This window comes from Hirundo rustica, chromosome 1 (assembly GCF_015227805.2).
Source record: "Hirundo rustica isolate bHirRus1 chromosome 1, bHirRus1.pri.v3, whole genome shotgun sequence".
Lineage (NCBI taxonomy): Eukaryota > Metazoa > Chordata > Aves > Passeriformes > Hirundinidae > Hirundo > Hirundo rustica.
Window position 1 is genome coordinate 35,039,274 of NC_053450.1, and position 15,370 is coordinate 35,054,643.

At 47.2% G+C, this 15,370-nt stretch overlaps 1 protein-coding gene across 2 annotated transcripts; it reads left to right on the plus strand.

The window, feature by feature from the left end:
- The first annotated feature begins 4,110 nt into the window (after positions 1–4,110).
- TCF24 (transcription factor 24) lies at positions 4,111–11,026 on the plus strand. Of its 2 annotated transcripts, none has more exons than XM_040072977.2 (5): positions 4,111–4,191; positions 5,208–5,292; positions 6,230–6,321; positions 7,231–7,640; positions 10,010–11,026. In XM_040072977.2, exons 4-5 carry the CDS (start codon positions 7,257–7,259, stop codon positions 10,121–10,123), a joined length of 498 nt encoding a protein of 165 aa, XP_039928911.1. In that variant the 5' UTR covers positions 4,111–4,191; positions 5,208–5,292; positions 6,230–6,321; positions 7,231–7,256; the 3' UTR covers positions 10,124–11,026. The 2 variants fall into 2 exon arrangements, with proteins under 2 accessions (XP_039928911.1, XP_039928921.1); XM_040072987.2 differs by having other exon boundaries at positions 6,234–6,321.
- The last annotated feature ends 4,344 nt before the right edge of the window (positions 11,027–15,370 follow it).

Sequence of the window (15,370 nt, forward strand, 5' to 3'; positions counted from 1 at the left end):
GGAAGGGTAGGAGCTGGAAAACTCATGGGTTGATATTAGGACAGTTTAATAGGGAAAGCAAAAGCCACACATGCAAGCAGAGCAAACCAAGGAATTTAGTCACCACTTCCCATGGGCAGGCAGGTGTTCAGCCATTGCCAGGAAACCAGAGGCTCATCACGTGCTGTGGTTACTTGGGAAGGCAAATGCCAAACATCCAAACATCCTTCCACTTCCTCCCTCTTCCCCTACTTCAGATACTGAGCATGATGCCATATGGTATGGAATATTCCTTTGGTCAGTTGGGGTCACCTGTCCCAGCTTCCCCCAGTATCAGTTCCCACGTTCCCAGTCTCCTCACCAGCATGGCAGTATGAAAAGCAGAAAAGACCTCATGTCTGTGTTAGCCCTGCTCAACAATAACAAAAACATCTCTGTATTAGCAACCCTGTGTTCAGCACTAATCCAAAATGCAGCCCCGTACCAGCCACCGTGAAGAAAATTATCTGTACCCCCACCCAAAGCAGCATAAAAAGCTAGTGGGCAATTTGCCTTCAAAATCAGAATATTCCAAACACAAAATAAAGCTCAGATGTGTAGCTCTTAGTCCCTTACTGAAGATACTTGTTCTAGCTGTTGTCATCAATGATATTCAGGTCGAGAAAGACAGAAAAGCATACATTAAAAAAATAGTTAATTGTTTAGGCAATTTCCAAAGGATGTCAATAGTCTTGGTGAGTATGTTTGCAGTGTCAGCTGCTGATTGCTGACTCAATGCAGCACATTAGGAACTCGCCTCCTGATCTCTATGCCATGGTGTTGTCTTTGCATCTTACACTTCCCTCTGCCTTACCCACACCCATTTAAAACTATTTAATGGATTGTTAGTCTTTCTTAATGTGGGTTATGCTGTGTAAGCCACCTAGAGCATGGCTTATTTCTCATAGGTTCTGGGTATTTCTGGATTAAACATTAATAAACAGTAATTAATTCAGGTCTTCAATGTTTTATTTATCATACTTTCTTGTATAATAAATGAAATATTGAAGACCTGAATTAATTACTCCCAATAAAATATGTGCCATGGAGTTTCACACAGAGAATCCCACAACCAAGCAACTCATGACTAGGTAAAGCAAACCCCTAGCAAAGTCTTGACAGCATGGTTTAACACTTGTGTAAACACCTCCCCCACCTTCTGATACACATTTAAAATATATTTTTAAAGTAATACTACTGAGAAATCCTATGAAAAGTATATTGATACACTGTAATATGGCATATTTAACATAACTGGAATATATTAAGGTTCTACAGTATGCAGTCAACATGGCATTTGAAAAAAGAGGGATAAAGTATTTAATTGGAAATCTTCAAAATATTTGTTTGGATTTGGAGTCCATTATGCTGAGATTTCCCCAAGGAGCAAAAGTTGTGAACTGCAACTTATTTTTATTCTCTTGTGGCTGCATCCTGCCTTTGATTTGTTCCCAGGCTACAGCTGGAATCTGTGAGACCTGACCAGATACCACCAATCTGTGTGTGGCTTCCTGCCGGAGCTGTTTTACTGGGACAAGCAATGTTTCTGCTAGTCTTTGTCAGAAGCACCAATAACTGATGCACCATACCAGCAGGCAAGCATACTTGAGAAACCCTTATACAGAAATGGGAATTGGAGAAAATGAACAAATTGGAAAGAAATACCCTGAATGTTCGTGCTGAATTGTAGCCATAAAACCAGAAAATTATTTGACATAAAGGGAGCAGAGTGTACCTGGAAAAACATCATTCTATCTCTGGTAGAACAACTTCTTACCTAAATCACACTGGAAATCTGGCTCTTCTGTGACTCTGGCATTTCTCAGATTTGATATATACTGTGGAAGGTAAGGCAGGAAAAGTAATTCTCAGTCATTTGTCTGGGAAAGAAGAAACAGCTGCAGCTATTTGTTACAGCTTTGGATTTAAATAATGGGTTGATACAAGAAAATAATCACTGGATGTCTTTGCGCTTAGAGGAAGCCTCATCTGATGGGATAAACTCTTGATGGAGTGAAGAACAATTATTTCTACATTTCTATCTCTTTGGGGTTTTAAAATATGTTTAAAGCACCCCTTTTTTGATAACAAGGCTAGCAGCCAGAGTCGCATCTCCAAACACTGCTCAATTTCTTACTGTGCAATCTCCCTAATCACGCTCTGCAGTAAGGTGGATTTGGTGTTGTCTAAAGATGGTAATGGGAGTTCCACCACCACTTCTCTTCCAGCTCCTTCCATTGGATTTCCTGCACTGACACAGAACTTTGTGTACAGTGGGAAACTCAAAAAAAAAAACCCCAAAACTGTCATTAATCAAATGAGAGCAGAGAAGAGCACGGCACTCACAATCTGCTAATTTAGGGTGGCTGGGAAGTCTCAGGGTGTTGGGACACCTGCTGTTAAGTTCTCTGTCAGTGACTGAGACACAGCCTTGTGAGGAGAAGTCCTTGAGCAGGCATTTTTTTAGGCGGGCAGCAGACCTAGAAACCTCCTTGGGGTGTGGGAGAGCTGATTCCCGATTCCTCAGTTCCAGGGGAACTGAGGCTGGAAGGCAAGTGTCCCTGCTCCCCAAGGAGTCTGGGATCAGTTCTTGACATCACACCACAGAGTTTTCAGTACAAGCTTAAGGATATGTTCAAGAGCTACTTGTTTGAGCCCCAGAGGCTGACTGAGCAGAGGGATGTCTGTCGAGTGCATTTTTTAAGAGGTTTTGACTGCAGAAGGGATTCAGCAATGCTCACTTGGGCAGGAGGCAGCCCTGGAAACCTTGGGGCCAAAAAAGCCATGACGGAGCAGGGCTCCCTGGAGGCTCCTCCAGTGTCCTCCAGAGAATCCAGTGTCTTCATTCTTTTGCACCCTGGAGGCCAAAGGATGATCTGCGGTGCCAGTGTCCATGATCGCGGCCGCGTACATACTCTCAAGAGCAGCTTTTGTAGAGTAGCTCCTGATGGCTGAAGGGAAACCCCGACCGAGGCTGTCAGCACCAAGCAAAGGTAAACGCTGAAGCAGAGTTTCAGTACTTAAATTTACAGACGAATTTAAGTATCTAACTTAGAATTTAGCGCTTAAATTCAGAACCTGTAGAGCAACCCGACAGCATTCCTTGCCATCCAGCCCTCTCCGGCCCGGCGGAGGCGGCTCCTCGGAGCTGTGGATGCCAGCCCGAGGGCAGAAGGCGCGGTGGGACCGGGCGGGGCAGGGTCGCGGCCCCGGGCAGCCCCGCCCGTCCCCCCGGTGCGGAGCTGGTGGAATTCTCGGGCCGGGGAGTTTGGCCGGGCCGGGCCGGGGCTGAAGGTGTCCGGCTCCCTCTGGCCGCTCCCGCCCCGCCGGGTCCTCAGCGGGCTCGTCCCTTCCCGGGACCTCCAATTATCGCTGAAGTTTAAGCCTTTAATTTTCTTGGCTGCAAACCCGGTAACGAATCGCTTAGACTTTGTTTTTCCACTGCTCCCGGGGCTTGATTTATTGTGTCTCTCTTATCGCACGATCGGGCTTCGTTCAAAATGTTATTCTGGGCTAATTTCATACCCCGGTATTTATTTTGACTGTCCCTTCTCATTAGCGTTACCGATTTTTAATCGCTCCCCGTTCCCCGTTAAAGCCCCTCTCTGCCCGCCCGGGCTCGCCTCATCCCGTGTTGATGGGATTTCCATCCCGCGTGGGTCGGGCCCCCGCCGCTCCCCCCGCGGCCGCGGGACGGAGCCTCGCCCGGGGGAGCCCGCTCCGGCCGGGCACATCCGCGAACCGGGGATGCGGCGGCGGAGCGAAGAGAAAGGGCTGGCTTTTAACGGGACATCGCCTGAGCCCCCAGCCCAGCGATTAAATTTCTCTCCTCCAGCAAAACCGTTACTTTATCCTAAGACAAACAGCGCGAGCGGCGGCGCGGGGCTGCGAGACCCGCACGGACCCGGGGCCGGGTGCGGGGGAGGGCGGGGGTCCGGGGGAGCGGGAGGCGATGCCGCCCCGACAGCTCCGTGATTGATGACCCACCCGCCCGGGAAGGGGCGGTCGCTGTCGCCCAGGCTGGAGGGGGGAGCCCGGAGGCCAGGTGCGACACAGCCCCGCCGCACCCACCGGTCGCGACGGCTTATAAACACCGGGCCGGACGGCACGGGACCGGACGGAGGCGCCGGGAGGGGCCGCGCCGGGCTGGAAGCTCCGCACGGAGCGGGAGCGGTAAGTTCACCCCGGCCGGGCAGCGCGGGTCTTGCCGGGTCCCGGCAGCCGGGATGCGGGACCGGGAACGCAGCAGCCGCCGCGGGACCGTGAGCCCCGGTGCTGCTCCCGCACACCCACGGGCAAGTTCCTATTTATCTCTCTGCTCCGGGGAAAGGCTTTTCGTTACCTGTTACCGGAGTTATACAAAGGGCAAGGTCTTTTTAAAACCGATGCAAAAAATTCAGATTCACTGTATTTTGCCCCCTAAGGAGCGACGGAAAACTTTATCTAAGGTTTCCACCTGTTTGTTTTCAGTTTGTGCTCTGCTCTGGCGTTTTCCATCTTTTCCCTGTCTGTGTGGGCAGGTTGCCTTCGTCGGCGTTTCGTTCACACAGAATATAAGACCAAAATATTGTGCTGGGTTTTTTTTGTAAAAGCTGTCAAACCAATCACGTCTTTGTAGTGTCAGGTAAAAACAGAAGTGCATCTGCATGCATTAGAAATACTGCACTAGAAGTGCTTTAGAAACAACATAAATTCTTTAACTTTCACAGCCCTGTTCCCAACTCTCTCAGCATACCAGGTGACAAGTGGGTGCTTGCAAATATCACTGTGATTATTTTAAAAACCAAACCTCTTTCTTGTAAAATTTTAAAGGGGAAATGACTGTTGCCCAGAGGCTTTTTGTTTACTTTAGTTTTTAGCAGCATTTTTTGGCCCATGAGGTTTGGGCAGTGCCTTGGTTTGAAGCACCTGGAACGGGTGTCTTGATTCCTCTGGGGAAAAGGGTGCTCCTGCCCAGTCCCAGTGTGTAACAGAAGTGATGCTGGCTCTGTGTGATCCAGGGACCACCATGGTTTGGCTACACAGATGTACATAACTACAGCAGATCCTTTGTTTTGTGCAGCAGATTTTTTCAGGCCGTTTGCTTTTGGTGTTTGATGGGAAGTCTGACAGAAGAGAAATTTAATTCAGAGTGAAATCTCTCATTTCCACAGCTGATTTTTTTTTTTTTTTTTTTCTTTTTTCCACAGGCCCAGGATTTTATCTCATATAGATGTGAAGCTCCTGAACCATAAAGACCATTTCCAAGGGCACCCAAGGAGATGAGGTTTTTAGGTACGTGCATTACTATGTACTCTATGTCACTCAAAGCTATTCTGGTTCTAAATATGGTTACACACGAGCACAGCAAAAAAAAAACTGTGTGTAAACCAGCCCTAATCCTGTATTTCAGTAGAGGAGCAGGTATTTCTACTAACCCAGTCTGTATCCTTGGGTAATCCAGACTTTTCCAGTAAATTGGGGAAGATTTCCTCCTACCAGTGGGATTTTGATGGGATGGTGGTAATCCTTCTGCTGAACATAAATTGTTAGATTCTTGTGCCAGTTTTCATGATTATCTTAAATGATTAGCTTGATGTCATCTCCACAATGATGATTCTTTTTTTTAAACTAAAATTCATCCAGATCTGACTATGCCTTAACACAATGAGCAAACACCAAGAAAAAAAGCACACTGGATTCGTTTTTTAAGTTCGAGGCAATAGCCAATATAAGGACCATTTTTCAGCCCTCACTCAAGATGAGCTCATGAAGTCTTAATGTAAGCTTTATTTTATATTGATCATAAATACCACAATAAGAAGAATAGTGAGATTTTTTTTTTTCCCCTTTGGTTAAGAGCTATAATGTGCACGGAATATTTCACAAATAATTTCAGTCTAACCTGTACTGCTGCTCAGGAGAACATTATGTGATAAATCTCTGTGAGCAAATTAATCACAATTAATCACCCAAATAATAACAATAAAAATATCTTCTAAATACCATCAAATTATAGCATTGCAAAAAGGATTACTTAGAAACCTTTCCTTGTGTTTGACAGAAATCTCTGACTTGAATGTGTGCCTGAAATGCTCTGCAAAATCAAGAGCTAATTCTTGTAAATGTGGATATTCAGTAATTTATGTGCATCAATGTTATTTATATTTTTAATTATGCAGTATTTGGATGAAATTAAAAGGTTTAATAACTCGTTTCTGCCCTTGTCTAGCCAGGCTGTCACAGGAACAGATACTCCTAACACGTGAAAGCCAGGATCTGGGACACTCACTCGGGCTGCTTGGCTGAGGACAACAGGATCAGGTATTAGTCCAGCTAAGAAGTGCTGCACTTTGGGGAATATTGATTGAATTGCATTTTTCTGTGGAACTGAATGAATTAAGGGACTGTGAGTTGTATTACAGGCAGAGCTGACTGACCAGCTTTACAAATAGCAGGGAAAAGAACTTCTGGTCAGTGTTTTCAGCTTTTCCCACATGATTTTTTTTTTTTTTTTTAATGTTTTTGAAAGGTTCTTTTGCCCCCAAAATACATCTCGAAAAATTCTTTAGAAGTTTGAAAATGTAGATGAGAAAGGACAAGCATGCAAATTTTTTTTAGTAAGGTTCCGCATGGCAAGATAGAAGTCAGTTCCTGATCCTTTAAAATTATGGGCCAAGTTTTGCCCTTCAAAAACTGAGTCTGCGCTCTGTGGCTTCACCTACTGATGATTTGAAAATGATATTTTTCTTTCCATAGCCCACGGAGCACTAATCACCTACAAGACTGCTCATAAAATGATCACAGCTAAAACAGAGAATATACTAACAGTTCCACATTCCAAATCATAGAGAGAATATGTGTTAAAAATTGCCTTTAGCCTAAATTTTAGTCGGTTGTAAATGGAAACCACTGTGATGGTTCCCGTTGGGTTTTCTCAAAAGTCATTTTTCCCAGAAGTCATGGGCTATGAGTGACTCGAAAATTTTGCTATGTGTAATACTGTCCAAAAAAAAAAAAAAAAATTTTAAAAAAAAATTGATTGTTGCGAAGATTTTAACTTCTGGTCTGTACCCGTGTGTGATGCTGAATTTGTAAGCAGCGAATGGAAAAGTGGCTCAGAGAGCTGTACTGGCACTCGCAGTGCCTGCATTTCAGACCGCCCTTGTTTTCAGAAGGCGCTGGCTCCAGCTCACCGCAGCACCTTACTTCAGACACTCCTGTTGCTTGCAGGACTCTCCCTGCCGGGGACGTCACCGATGGACTGTGGACGCTTAGCAGAGAGCAGCGAGGAGATCTGCGGCCCGGGCGCAGGCCCCGATTCCCCGCTGCCCTCCTCCGGCGGCAGCAATTCCCGCCTGCCCTCGGCGGCCTCGCCGCGGGCCGGGGCCGCTCCGGGCCGCCCCGCCGCCGCCAACGCGGCCCGGGAGCGCAGCCGGGTGCAGACCCTGCGCCACGCCTTCCTCGAGCTGCAGAGGACTCTGCCCTCCGTGCCGCCCGACACCAAGCTCTCCAAGCTGGACGTGCTCCTCCTGGCCACCACCTACATCGCGCACCTCACCCGCAGCCTCCAGGACGAGGAGGAGTCGCCGGGAGAAGGCTTGGGCGCGCTCCGCGGGGATGGATACCTGCACCCCGTCAAGGTAGGAGAGCTGAGGAGCAGCCGCCACCGTCCGCCAGTGAGTGAGTACGCTGGCCTTAGATACGTAATTCAAACGAAAGATTTCAAGTTCCCGTACCTTGCCTAGAGGTGTTACGTGGAAATTCTGCCTGGACAAACCGCTGCGCTTAGGTCTCAGGGGTGTGATGGAAATATCTTGGAGCTTTGTTCCTCCAGCTTCGGGGACTTTGCACCGAAGTATCAAATCTGGTGCAGATCCAAACCTGGTTTTGGAAGTGAGGGTTAGCACCACAGGAGTAGGTGCATCTTCTTGGTCCCTGTGTGGAAACCTCGGTGATGCCCACAGACCCACTGGATGCTGCTGTGAGGGGTCCATGTGGTGAGGTGACACTGTCCCACAGCGGTGATCCTGCCACGGCTGGGCCCGCCTCGGTTCTGCTGCCCAGGCAGCCCCGTGCAGACAGCGGCGTTAATTACCAGCCGTGTATTAATTACTTCCACTAAAGTGCTTTTCTGAAGCATTGCCCTGGTTGGTATATGCTCTTCCTTTCGTCCAAAAAGATCACAGCTATGCAGAAGGGATGAGAAAGGGGAACTGCTCTTGGAGAGGATTGGGCTGGAAACTCTTTCCAAATGCAGGGCTCACTGACTGATGGGGCTCAGACACCGCAGGGTGTTTTCTTTGGCTCTGCTCACAGGGAGCGACTCAGAGCACTGGGGTGTTTTCTTTTCTTTTTTTATTATTTTTTTAAATTTTATTTTAAGAGTCTGAATTCAGAATGATTTAATTAAGATTAATTTGTGAAGTAATCTCTAATTTCTAAGAAGGGCCTAATTCACAGAGAGTTCCTTGTTCACAGTGTTGGTTGCTGTATTTTACAGCATGCTGTGAATGCAGGCTTCTGAGGCCATTTAAATGATTAGCAGACTCCTAAAGAAAGAAAAACCTCTATATCAATCAGAAGATGGTTATAATTTAAGTAAAAAAAATACTGTGATGTATTTCAAAATAAGTCCAAAATAGCTTCTCTTAGTTCCCTCAGTCAGAGTGAAAGGACACAGGTCTCTTATGGTACTTTTTATCAGCTGCCAACTACTACTGGCAGAAAAATATTCTTGAGTAGTTATTACAGCAGTTAAATGATCCAGATGCCGATTTCCCAGGCTTCTGGAAGAGAGCAACACCGGATTCACTTAAGTGATTTTTTTATTAATATATTTGATGAATGTGTCACAGTCAAATCCTAGTATGTGCTTCAAAAACCCCAAAATGCAGGATATAAGACAACTTTTAGAGATAAAGTCTTTAACTAAACTGATAGATTAAGCATAGTAAATGCAAATAGTGAGGAAAGTTAAATATCCAAGTACAGTTGTGTGTACACGGAATTAAAAATACGGTCAATGACTTAGAATTTGAATGGTCTGTTGGTGAAAAACTCTTAACATCACACTTGAAATGAAATTACTGAATGAGATTGTACAGTCTTTCTAAGTGAAAATATGCTGCCGCTTTAGGTCTTTGAAGAGAAGAGCTGAGATTTATCTGCAGTACTATAAAGTATCCCTTACCCACAGGAAAGGTGCCAGTCTGTTCCCAAAGGAGTCTTAAAAAACCCTGCATTCTTTTGGAACAACGTGCTGGCTGCATTTCAGGTATTTTTTGCATCCACTGGGTGTGACAAGTTGTCTCTTCAAGCATCCCCCTCTGGATGCTCCCCCCAAGTTCTGGGTGCCTGGCTGCGGCCACCCGCACCACAGGGCTGCTTGCAGTGAGCAACCTGCTGGCGTTAAGAAACTCAAGCTGTCAGAATAAATATCTAACACCAAGAGTAACTGATGATTCCAAAAATCAGTGAGTGTAAGGATGAATTGTGTCATCTGAAACAGCTGGAGCTGACGAGGACAAGAAGCTGAGAGTGCTGAAGGCGGCCAAGGTGCAATTACATTAAATTCCCTTAGACTCACAGCCTTCAGCAGCAGCCCCTGTGGTGTTGTGGGGCCCAGCCAGCAAGGACAGTGCAGACAGGGCTGCAATCCCTGCAGGTGCAGGTGTATCCCTGTAGCATCCCTGGTGCCTTGAGAAGGAATTCTTTGTTTTATTCTACTCACAGAACATCTACGACACAAACTGAGCCAGGCTGACTGGCCAGCATGGCCTGTTCCTGTCTGCTGGGGCATGGCAGGGTTGGGAGCTGTGCCTCACAACTAGCCAGGCTGAGGCTCCCTTATCAAGCTCCAAACATTTTCCAGCAAATGACAAAAGAAGAACTGTTTGGTGACAGCAACAGGTTCCTATTTTCTTGATTCCATGAAAACTTTGCTGAGAACTGCAGCTGGAGTGCAAAGATCCCGGGTGTCTCAGTGCTGTGCTTGTCTCCTCTCTTGCAGAAGTGGCCCATGCGTTCCAGGTTGTACATTGGAGCCACGGGACAGTTTCTGACCCACTCGGCACAAGGAGACAGTGCAAACCATGGGGAAACGTCAACATCTTCACAGATCTAACCTCCCTTCTTGCTTTCAAAAAATGGCTATTTATTACACCTTAGATATATATATTTAAGTTAAAAAACCAGTATCTACAGACAAAACTACAGTTCCTGAAATGCTGTTTGTAGGGGAAAAGGAACTGATTCTTAAATGTAACTAATACCTCATTAAGTTAATGTGACACATCATTGGTTTCTATCACTGCTGCAGTCTGAGTGAGGGGGAGTGGGAGGGGGTGACTGAAGCCAGCACCAATCCAAGCAGCAGCAGCAAAGAGCAGAGTTGAGTATCCCTGTCCTCTCTGGGACAAGCGCTGTGAGAAAAGAGAGGAGGAGTGATGTGCTAATGGCCAAGTACAGGGCAAAACAGGCTTGGGTGCAAAGAGAAGGGCAAGGCTAAAAATAGCAACTGTAATCCCACACAGACTTTCTCCACTGCTTAAAGCCGATGGCAGAAATCCCCTGACCGCAGCTGGCCGGTCAGGGCTCCATCCATCGGGTAGTCCTGTATGTTTGTAGCTATTGCTGGGAATGTGGATGCATGTTCATGGAGTAAAAATGTGCTGGGAGACCTTCCCTCCTGCACTGAGTGCTGTAATTTGAGCACTGCTTGTAGCCACCCACAGGACTGTGCTGCATGTTAGGGGCTCAGCCTGTGTTTGCTACCCCGGCACAACCACGTGTCTGCTCACCACACCACGCCTCATTTCATTTCAGGGGTTCACATGTTGGAGCAGGTGAACCCAAATTGTTGGCTTGTTTGTAGCACACTTGTTCACTTAAACATCTGTATTTAGGCAAGAAAAGTTGAAACTAAATGCACAAATGTCATCTGTTGTATCGGTTCTGTAAAACACTGCATTTCTCATATGGTTTGTTATTGCTGGGGTAAATGTTCTATTAAATATTATTCTGTGAATATTATGTAGTTTGAGTTGCAAAATCTGTTAACAGTTTCTCATTGTACACGATAATATTCTATATTTATAGATGCTGTTGTCTTTCTGAAGGCTTCATGGTTTAAATTTAAAAATGACGTTTAAGAAAACAAAAATATTAGCCAGAACAACTTTCAAAAAAACACTGTGGTAAAATCTAGAGCTCTCAACTGCCTCTGCAGTATTCTGAGCTTTAAACAAGATAATATACCTGGAAGGGACAGTATTCAAGAAAGAAAAAATATATATATATAATTCCTCAGTGTTTTTAAAAGGCTAATTCCTTAAAATGTCATTGAAAGATTCTGACTACTTATCCAAGAAGCAGAGGTTCAGTTGGATGTCAGGAAGAATTTCTTCACAGAAAGGGATGTTAAGCATTGGAATGGGCTACCCAGGGAAGTGGTGGAGTTGCAGGTGGTGGAGTCACCATTCCTGGAGCTGTTCAAGAAAAGTCAGGATGTGCCACTTAGCAGCATGATCAAAGTGACAACGTGGTGATCAGTCAGAAGTGATCAGTAGTCTTTTCCAACCTAGTTGATTCTGTAAGCATGAAAATGTTTGAGCAGTAAGGGTTAAAAACACAGAAAGTTATGAATGGATGGCACAGAGAATACATCTCAGACTCTTTACCACTGAGCTGCAAGACCTGTATCTCACTGTACATGGCAATATTCTGAATTTATAGATGTTGTCTCCTTTCTGAAGACCTCAAATTTCAAAATGACATTTAGGAAAATAGGAAAACCAAAAATACTACCAAAACCAACTCTTGTTAAAAAAGTACAGTAAAATCTGGAGTCCTCTACAACCCCTGCAGTATTTACAACTAAATATTTACAATGTAGCTACTTACTGTACCTATATTCCTAAGACTTTTTCAGCATTTTATGGATCTATTATAGGCCCCTGTAAGAACATGGAGAACCACAACAGCAGTTTTTCAGTTAAGAAGGGTTCCCCATATCTATCAGCATTTTTTTCCCCCCTTTAAACAGATTATTCTGCACCAGAATTATGTCTTTCCTTCCAGAACCAAGACACCAGCTTAGGCAACTCTCACTCTCTTCGACCAGGGCGAGAGCTTTTATCTTCCAGAAACTTACACAGCAGGGTAACAACAGATCCTCTGAACCTGCTGGCTTCAAACCTCGTGTTTGGTTCCAGTGTTACATTTCCTAGGAACAGTTCATAGCCTCGTATACTGAAACACAAGAGTTTGGCATTTACCACTAGGAATATGCACGTGCCTAGGGACGCAGTTGTAAAATGCTTATACACTGCTATCAAAAGGTGGCATTCTTCACGGAGGAACCTCAAAGATCTCGGCAAACCTCGGTCAGTGTCGTCACAGCTTTCCCCTCGGAGGGCTGCGACAGGCGAACGGAGAGGCGCTGCCCGGGCAGACCCTGCGGCGCACGGACCGGCGCTGCCCGGGCAGACCCTGCGGCGCACGGACCGGCTCTCCCGGCCGCTCGCAGCCCGAGCTCCAGCAGCCCCTGCGCCTCCCCCTCGCGTTCCCGTTCCCGTTCCGGTTCCCCTTCCCCTCCCCTCACCCCCGTGCTCCCCGTGTCCCTGTGCGCACGCAGCCGGAAGGCGCCGCTCCCGCCCTGCTCCGCCCCGCCGCTCCCTGCGCGCCGCGTGTTTGTCGGGATGGCGGCCGGGAATCGCCTCTTCCCAGCGGGACGGAACCGGAGCGGCCGCGCCTGCCCGCCTCCAGCCGGGGTGCGTGGACGGATGTGGCGGGACTCGGCCCGAGTCCCCTTCGGCGGCGGATCGGGGCCCGGCGAGGTGCGCCCTGGGCGGGGGGAATGCCCGGGCGTGGGACGTGCCCGTGCCGATCCCTGCCCTGGGAGCGGGCCCGCCGTGCCGCGGGCGTGGGAGCGGCAGCAGCGGCCGCCGAGTCTGATGGGTACAAATTGAAAGAGGGGAAAATTAGGTTAGATATTGGAAGGAAATGCTTTACTGTGAGGGTGGTGAGGCCTTAGCAGCAGGAAGGGCGTCAGTGTCCCAGCCCGCGGCGGTGTGTAAGGCTTGGATAAGGCCTAGAGCAATCTGGTGTAGTGGGCGGTGTCCCTGCCCGTGGCAGGAAACGGGTTGGGACTGGATGATCGCTGAGGTCCGCTCCAGACCTTCAGCAGTCTGTGATTCCGTGATCCTGCCGTGTGGATCCGCAGCGATCCGTGTGCTCTGTGAGCCGCCCGCCCTCTGCCGTGCTCCCTGGAGCAGGTCCGGCAACGTGCGTGTCTGAACAGTAGTGATTTCTGGCCTTCTCAGGGGAATTGGAAATGCTCCCAGGTGGTTCGTGTGAGAAATCCCCACGTGGCAGGTCAAAGCAGTGGCTGTAATCTCAGGAATTGCAGGGATGGCTTTTCTAAGCGGCCTAAGCTGTCGCTTGGAAGAGGAGAGATTGTCAGGCTGCTGTAACTGTGCCTGTGTTTCCCCTGCGTGCTGGGAAGTTCAGGCTGACACTCCGGCCACACAGGCTGCCCAGGAGAGCGGGTGCTGTGGGAGACCGAGATGGAGCTAATTACTGTGTGCCACGTGGTGGTTACTTCGACTGTCTCTTGGCTCATCAAGTCTTGAAAGGAATGACAGATTGGAAATTCAAAGACACTTGGTTTAGCTGACAGATCGTTTTCATCAGCAAATGCCTGTCATAATTCAAGAGATAAATTACCTTCTTTTTCCTTTAGGGAGCTGGGCAAGGGCTGTGAGGTGACCCAGACTGTGCCCTTTTTCGGGTTATAGGCACAGATGCAAACTGGTGGGGTCTGGCAGGGACAGGGCCCCAGGAGTATCAGCAGCTTCTGGGATAATGCTCTCCTGCATTACAGACTGTGGTGTGAGTGCTGACCTCAGTTCAACTGGTGGTAAAACATCAGTGACTTCCCCAGGGTGTCACATACGAACTGGGGTTAAAGGCTGTACCCTGCCAGGGTGCTCCTTTCCCCAGCCTGGCTGGTCATTAGGAGCACGGTGCTTGTCCTGCAATCAGTCATTCCTCACACTGGAGCTCGTTTTAGGAAAAGGGTCGTGCCTCTGCTTAACCTTCATTTGGCTGATGCTCTATCCCAGGTAATTACAAAGAGAGGATGGGGTTGGTGTCAATGCTTTCTGCTACTGGCTCATCAGTGGAGCTCTCTGAGTCAGATACCTTTTCATTGTTTCAGGCAGAAAGTGAAGCTCAAGATGAGTTTGTTACTGGCTTTGGGAATCCTCAGTCTGGACTCTACCATGCCTTGCAAGCAGAAAGATGCCACGTAAATTCTGGAGCTACGGAAGTATTTCTTACTGTACTTAAAGGTGTTGAGGTAAGCATCATGAAATGCAGATCAAGAGTTCTGAAGCTGTTTAATGGCTAGCAAATTCCCTTACCGATAGAAAAAGGAGAAATATGATTTCATGTAGGGTTAAGAGATTGAAATCCTAACAAAAGGTATTATGGCAACTATAAAATCTCCTACAGTTTGCTCACCATAATAAAGCAGGTGCAATCCAAGAATCCCAAAGGAATCAGAAGGGAGAGGCTTGTATTAGAGAACTTAGTTTTTAACTGAGGAAGCATGACTTCTGAAGAATTCACGGATGTTAGTTGAAAGGGAGGTAATTAAGTGAAGAACGGTATGCTGGCACTTCAACTGTGTCCGTCTTGGAATACATTCCAAAGAGAAAGGTGACTGTGGTATGAGCTTTACCTCTAGAAAGATACTTGGCATCTGGGGTTTGAATGTTCGAGAGGGACCGATATTTCTGTGCCCAAACAGAGTTGTTTTTTTCTTGTTCTTGGCTGTACTTTGTTCTGTGCTTAACAGTTAAAATGGAGGCTCTGCTTCAGCTTATTGAAGTACAACTTGAGACAAACTTAACCAGTCCCCTTGTATTTAGTACCTGGAAGAAGCAGCCTTACACAGGCAGGGAGCTGCTGGCACAGTGATGATGACCCTTTGCCGTTTACCCAACTGAAGGTTGTGATGAGCAGTGTTGTATATCTGATGTGCCAGCTAATCAGTAGGGTTTTTCCAGTTTGATTAGCTCCTGTCATTTCTGATTTCATTTATTTTTTTCAAGGTTCTGTGATATGACGTGACCATCTTCACTGTCTTCCAGCCTTGTGTGTGCACATAGGGCCAACAGGAGAGTCCACCCACTTCTAGAAGGGTGGGTGTGTAAGGTCAGTTGCTTTTTTTACTGTGACAGGACCCAGGTTCCTGCAGGCTGTACTGCCATCCAGGGACAGCCTGTACTGGCCATGTTGGCAGCCGTCCCTTCCTTGTGGTATTGTTACAATTTTCCAGAGCTCATGGGAGAAACTGGGGAGAAGC